We start from the raw sequence: 7,500 nt of genomic DNA on the forward strand, positions 1-7,500 counted from the left end.
TTGTTTTGTTTACTTTTACCTTTCTTGTCTAAAGAACACTGTTAAATTATTTCAATACTTTCTTCACTTTAGAACACCATCCATAATCAATACCATATGCTATGTAAATATCAATGTTTCACATTCCATTCATGCCCCATTTTCTTACCAAGAAACATTGCACTAACACCCATCCTCAAAAACATTAAACAACTATGGAGACATAATGACACCTCCACTTCTCAGGCTAACTTTTACACCAAACCAGTCACTCCTCCATCTACATCATGTAACACTTACTTCAGTCCCCATAAAAGTACTAGGTTTGCAGAACCAATTCAATGAATGAATGAAAGTAACAGGTTCATGTGATGGTTGAAGAGTAGAGCTCTCTTGCTTAAATCATGGTAACTTCCAACCAGTTGAAAGGAACGTCATAAAAATACACGAACAAAGATCTGGTACAGAATTCTTCTCATTCATTCTCGTACTCACTTGTGATAACAACCGTAACCGGTCGTTTGGCCGATCCTGCGTCGTTCGTAACCAGACATTCGTACCGACCTTCGTTTTCAGCTGTGGCAACCAACCTGTTTTTGGAAGTTGACAACTGAAATCTGTCATTTCTATTCTAGTATTATAAACATGAGGTTAAAATCATCTTATTGAATAGAGAAAATATGTATGTATCTACATACGTGAAAACCACGTAAAGTCAAAATCTAATGAGAACTGTAAGACTCTTCTATAGAAATTTACATTCTAACATTGTAACCAAAATTCCCCGATAAAATAACTTTTCGTATCGGAAATTGTTCCTTTTTCACTTGTCAGTGGAAAGTTCTATACAAATTCAAATTGAGATCTATAGGATTAATAAAATATTCTTGGAAAACATATCGCATTCAGATATTGAATAATTTAGAACCATAACTTTAAAGTTCTACTCAATGATTTGTTTATGATAAATTTGGGCATTGAACAGTGAAACGTCCGGCGGTGGTTTCATATTTGCATACAAAATAAAATCATGTCAAATTGTGCATTTTGTCTTTTTCTTATCTAAGTACAGTGACGACATTAAATAAGGTATTTATTTATATGAATTTTTAATACATTTTGAACTGGTTTCATTCCTCTAGTTTTTTTTGGGGGGGGCGATAGGGGGAGGGGGGGAGTTGGTGGGTGGGGGAGGGGGTTTAGGGTGGAGGAGTAGCCAGCGTTTTATCTAGCCATTGATAAACCTTAAGAATGATACAAATTACTCATAATAGCATGAGTCATGAAATGGAGAAACAAATCCACAGTTATGTATGGTTACATATATTTCAAAATAAATCTCTACAAAGAGCTTTCGGGATTCTGTTCGATTCCCCATTTCAATCTGAGGTTGAAAAATCGAACAGATTCCAGAAAGCTCTCTTTATAGAGATTTAATTTGAAAGATATGCACCCATACATAACTGTGGATTTGTTTCTCCAAACCTTCAGATCACTGATAATATAGGAGAAGAAGCTTTAAAATAATAATCCGAGCCAACAAATATTGAAGCGATAAATAATCCAATTCAGCAAATCTTCGAATCTTAATGACTTAGCAATCCTTAGAGTAGTTAAAAATCCTGGTTTCAAGAGGCGCTAAATTAATTTATAATCTAAGTCTAAGCTAGCCATCCTGGTCCTGCAAGTCTTTAAACAGTTAATAGCTTAGTTAATAATATTGAATTATTAAGTCTTTAAGGTAACTAACAATCAGGGTCGAATCTATGTCTTAGTAAACCTTAAGATAGTTGGTGATGAGGTTTCTTAAAAATGCTGTGGTTAATAAGTTTGGTCACAAAGTATTGAAACAGTTAATAACTGCGGTTTTGCAGGAAAGTAAGATGATACTTAATCTAGATTTAATGTAGATATTAACAGGCAACCGTAGTTAAGGTAGTCAGATATTCATGAACCCCAAAGAAATGAATAATCAGTCGCATCAAGCCTTAGAATAATTGTTAATAAATGGTTGTGTCATGGTATGCCACACAGATGCCGCGGGTTTGCGCCTCCCCCAGGCCAATGAAAAATCACTGGCTCTGTATCATGAACAGTTACTGCTGCAGTGTGGGGGTCTGCGGTGAGAGGTTGAAACCAACATTCTTTGGAAACTAGAATTTCAAGTCAATGGGTCATGTGTGCTTGTTCCAAGCGAATAGTTTCATCCACTGAAATGATAATAGTAATAACAGGAAGCTTTACAAGAGTCAGTGATGCTGATCGTGTCAAAGAAAACGAAAGGGACAGAACTTACCTCAGAGTACCATCTGGCAAAGTGCTATCATACATGATGGTCTGGTCAAATCGTATCCAGGTCACTATAGGCAAAGGTGTACCGGAAGCGACGCAAGGTATTTCAACCACTTCTCCTTCGCTCACGGTGTAAGTTTCAGGGTCGTCCTCGATTGAAGGAGGAACTGCAGAAGAAAAAAAAGTGTTGTATAAGGTCATCCATCATGAATCTGCAGCATTTACTCTGGAGGAGATATATAAAAAAACCGGGCCTACATTACTGAAAGGTACGATTTAAGAATAACAAGCACGATTAAATATTATTATAATATTTTTATAAATAGCACAGATACTAATATTAGCATTTGACGGAACAGTAATACTTAGCAAAAGTCAAATATCAAGGAAGGATTAAATGCAATAGCTCAATGAGCCTCTGATACTGGAAAATGATATTGTTATCTATTCTTATGATCAGGGAAGACGATTCCAAGCTTTCATATTCAACTATGGATTGAGAAAATTTGCTTGTTTACCTATATGCGTTTATGGTTCAAATAATAATGTCCCAACAATAATATTTTACATATTAATATTACGCGCATGAATATAAAACCCAGATTCTTCAATATGTAAATCCCTTTACTACAACGACAAAGTGTGTGTTTATAACACTTGGAATCTGTATGGTATATGCGACCAAAACAGGTTAAAAATATCCTAACATTATTAGTGTTTAATGTTACACACACACACATATACATACATACATAAATACATACATACATACATATATGCATACACATATATATATATATATAGATATATATATTATATATCTTATCTATCATCTATATATATATATATATATATATATAATATATTATATATATATATATACAAAAAAAAAAAATTTATATATATATATAGATATAGTATCCTATCTATATACCTATATGTTATATATATATTATACTATATAATAATCTATACTATAGTATATATCATAGATATAATATATATATATATATATATATATATATATATATATATTATATATATCTATATATATCTATATATATATTTATATATATATATATATATTATTATAATTGTATATATATAATTATTATAATATATTATATATATATATATATATCATATATATATATATAATATAATATAATATAGATAGATAGATACCTATATATATATCTATCTATCTATATATATATAAATATAAAAATTATATATATGATATATAGATATCTCTCTATCTATATAGATAATTAATATTATATCTGTATGTATATATATATATCTATTATGTATTTATCTATATATATATAATAGATGTCTTATCTATTATATATCTATATGAACTATTTATTATGAGATAGGTTAAGGTGGTGACATAGATTTCATATGATTATAGATATATATTGTATATATCTAGTATATATATATATGTATATGTATTGTTAGTTATATATTATATATACATATGTATATATATGTATATATATATATATTATATATATATATATATATATATATAATATATATATATATATATATATAAATCAATATTCCAGTCAGCAAGATATATAGACTTCAGGAGGGTCCATGACACACATGTTGTTTAAAAAGGCCATGTTTATTAACAGCAAAGAAACGTTTCGCAGTACTCAGTGCATCATCAGTCTGTCAAAAGTAAAAGACACAATAAAATACATTATTAACATAAAAAGGAATTCACAAGGTAATTAAAATTTACAAGTTAAAACAATAAAAAGTAAAAGAGTATAAAAAGTACATAAAACAGAAAACAAAAAGAGACTACCAAAAACACCAACCATCTATAAGCAGGAGAGAAGAGGGAATGACATACAATGACGTCCAAGGCCAGACGACAACTATGCCAGATACAAAGTTCCTGAGGAAGTATTACTATTGAGAGAGGGAACCAGTCTTTTAATATATAACGATTCTAAAGTTGTTAAGTGATCTGGGTCCCTTACATAACCAATTATTGAAAAGTGTTGTTTCAGGACTTCGGTTTTACATAATGCGGCATGATTTCTAATATTAGAAAATTCTGGCTGCTTAATTCTTTGGCCAGTGCGAAAGCTAAAACCCAAATGGCTGCAATATCTGACCTGCAGTAACCTCCGTGTCGATCCAACGTAAGAGCCCGGACATCCAGGGCATGTGAATTTATAAACCACATTGGATCGCATGAAGGACTGCAGGCGATCTTTGAAATTAAAAAATGATCCTAATATTAGAAATCATGCCGCATTATGTAAAACCGAAGTCCTGAAACAACACTTTTCAATAATTGGTTATGTAAGGGACCCAGATCACTTAACAACTTTAGAATCGTTATATATTAAAAGACTGGTTCCCTCTCTCAATAGTAATACTTCCTCAGGAACTTTGTATCTGGCATAGTTGTCGTCTGGCCTTGGACGTCATTGTATGTCATTCCCTCTTCTCTCCTGCTTATAGATGGTTGGTGTTTTTGGTAGTCTCTTTTTGTTTTCTGTTTTATGTACTTTTTATACTCTTTTACTTTTTATTGTTTTAACTTGTAAATTTTAATTACCTTGTGAATTCCTTTTTATGTTAATAATGTATTTTATTGTGTCTTTTACTTTTGACAGACTGATGATGCACTGAGTAGTGCGAAACGTTTCTTTGCTGTTAATAAACATGGCCTTTTTAAACAACATGTGTATCATGGACCCTCCTGAAGTCTATATATATAATATATATATATATGCCACGAAGGAAAATAGGGAAAGGTTTATGCTATCCTTTACATATATTAGATATTTGATATAATAAAGCCCACAAAAAGTTTTATAGTGTAAGTAACACGCAGAAAGAAAATTATAAGAACATTCTCAGTTTGCCTTATTTTAACGGATTTGAAATCATTAAATCATTGTTAAAAGCTTTTAATGTCAACCTTGTTTATAATCCCTATCTGTCAGTTATACGAATCTTCTTGTTTTGTCTTTTTCCTCATGTATGTCAGTTCTGCTGAGTAAAGGACGTTTGAACGTCGAAAAGTCTCGCGGATACTCCGTCGTTTATTTTCCTTCGTGGCATATATCTTTATTTATGGATTTATCACGTTCCTAGCTTTCGTGATTCAGTTATACACACACACACACACACACACACACACACACACACACATATATAGGCTGTGATCAGCACGCTACAAGATAACCTACCGTGGATTTCCAACACAACCGGGATTTTCGTGGCTCCGGCTAGGTTAACAGCTGTACAGACGTAAGTTCCTGCATCTTCCTTTGATAATCGGCGAATGACTAAGATGCCGTCCGGTAGAATGCGCATTCTGTGGGGATGGAAGTATTAAGAGAAGTTGTATAACGTTTCTGTAGATTAAAGCGCGCACGCGCGTGTGTGTGTAAGAGAGAGAGGAGAGAGAGAGAGAGAGAGAGAGAGAGAGAGAGAGAGAGAATGATTTTATGATTTTTGGTTTCAGTACGTAAAAAAATTCTATAATATTTATTGACATTTAATAATTTTTTTTTCATTTCTGTATTTTGTCCCATTTATTTATATCACTGTTGCTTTTAATGATTTTATTTCTATTTCTAAATCAGAAAAATCAAGTAATTGATTGAATAATTGCTTGTAACAATACCGTTTGGTTAGTTTAGCCGCAGGTAATTGTATCAAATACGAGATGAGGGCTGTACATTTCATAGACTTTGATGCAAACATACGCAAGGACAGAGTCATAAAAGTGTTAATATCTAAGCTAATAATCAATAAAGTTAAAATCACAAGCCATCTCTGAAAATATGAAGTCAGAATGATGCAGTGTGTAAACGGTTGTAGTACACTTTCTGGCAACCAGTTTCCCTCCTTGCACCAAGAGCTTTCACCAGTTTCCCCAGTTCCATGCTCCTCTTAGTGCAGCTCTTTAATTTTGCCAAATACTTACCTTGTATTCGTGTTGGAAATCGACTGTCCATTCTTCTGCCAGAAAAACGCTGGGCGAGGATTGGCTTTGACTGGACACTTGAGTTTTGCATTGTCTCCTTCGAGGGCAATCAACTTCTCCTCCAGGCGTTTCGACTTGGGTCGAGGTGGAACTAATGGAAAAATATCGATATGTAAATTTCTCACTCATGGTCGGAAGAGCATTTATTGACCTGGAACTGACGTTCTAAAATAATTTCCGTCTTTCCATAGAATGAAACCATTGCCATGATGTCTTCATCATCATTATTTTTCACAATAAACACTTCTTGTAGAACAAATATATTAATAAATGTTAACTGTGGCGATAAAAAGATAAATTACAACAGCCTCTCATGTTTTAAATTATGAGTATCGGCAGTTGTACCTTAGCTAATAAAGACATGAAATCTTACGTAAGAGAGAAGAAAGATGGACAAAAGGCATTGCACTACAAAAATGTGTTAAAACAATGTCTAACCTGAAAGCACATCAGCAAGCACAGCAGGTGATAAAATTACGTAATTTGGGGTTATAAAAATTTTACGTTTAACGAAAAACACACAGAAAATATATCATGAACCATATCCTAAATTTGCTGCCCCCTCGTTTCCTTCAGAATCAGTATCCACTCTAATTTCGTTCTTCCTCCTCTCTACCTCATCTAACGGATTCGTTAGTCTTAGCATAAAAAAAGCCACCCATGAAAGCTTACTCATTATTGCGAGGTGAAGCGTCTGCGTTGAATTGCCTGCAACGTTAGTTGCAACACAGTCGTAATCACCCTCGTGCTTGGTTGCAACAGAGAAGATCTTGAGGGACCCGTCGGGTTTCACGATTGAACCTGAAATGGAAAAGGGATATCATTATCAACGAGGAAATGATTAAAGGGGAAGCTGATTACTCTACAGTCTCTCTCTCTCTCTCTCTCTCTCTCTCTCTCTCTCTCTAACACACACACACACACACACACACAGACCAAGAAACATCGATATTGATATCAAAATCGAAAGGTGTAATGCAAGATATGGGGATGTTCATTTAAAACTCGGTACATCTTACAAGGTAATCCGTCATATAAAGGGAGTCTCCTCTATTAGTGGACGTCATTTAATATGATGAGGACGAAAGTAATATATTATTTATGAAATGATATCCAAGCCCAACGTGCAACAATGTTAATTAATGTTTTAAGTGAATCTGAACGTACCCCTGTGAATTCTGTCTGACTCTATGAATGAA

General features: G+C 33.2%; 1 protein-coding gene across 1 annotated transcript in view; it reads right to left on the reverse strand.

Moving 5' to 3' along the window:
- The window catches only part of LOC135211262 (hemicentin-1-like), a gene marked incomplete in the record, with an annotated part of 257,809 nt that overhangs the window by 148,251 nt on the left and 102,058 nt on the right, over positions 1-7,500 (reverse strand). The window contains 5 exon segments of the mRNA XM_064244559.1: positions 475-569; positions 2,276-2,438; positions 5,499-5,626; positions 6,242-6,392; positions 6,974-7,102. Of these exon segments, the coding sequence (XP_064100629.1) occupies positions 475-569; positions 2,276-2,438; positions 5,499-5,626; positions 6,242-6,392; positions 6,974-7,102 (666 nt within the window).

Source organism: Macrobrachium nipponense, chromosome 4 (assembly GCF_015104395.2).
Source record: "Macrobrachium nipponense isolate FS-2020 chromosome 4, ASM1510439v2, whole genome shotgun sequence".
Classification (NCBI taxonomy): Eukaryota; Metazoa; Arthropoda; class Malacostraca; order Decapoda; family Palaemonidae; genus Macrobrachium; species Macrobrachium nipponense.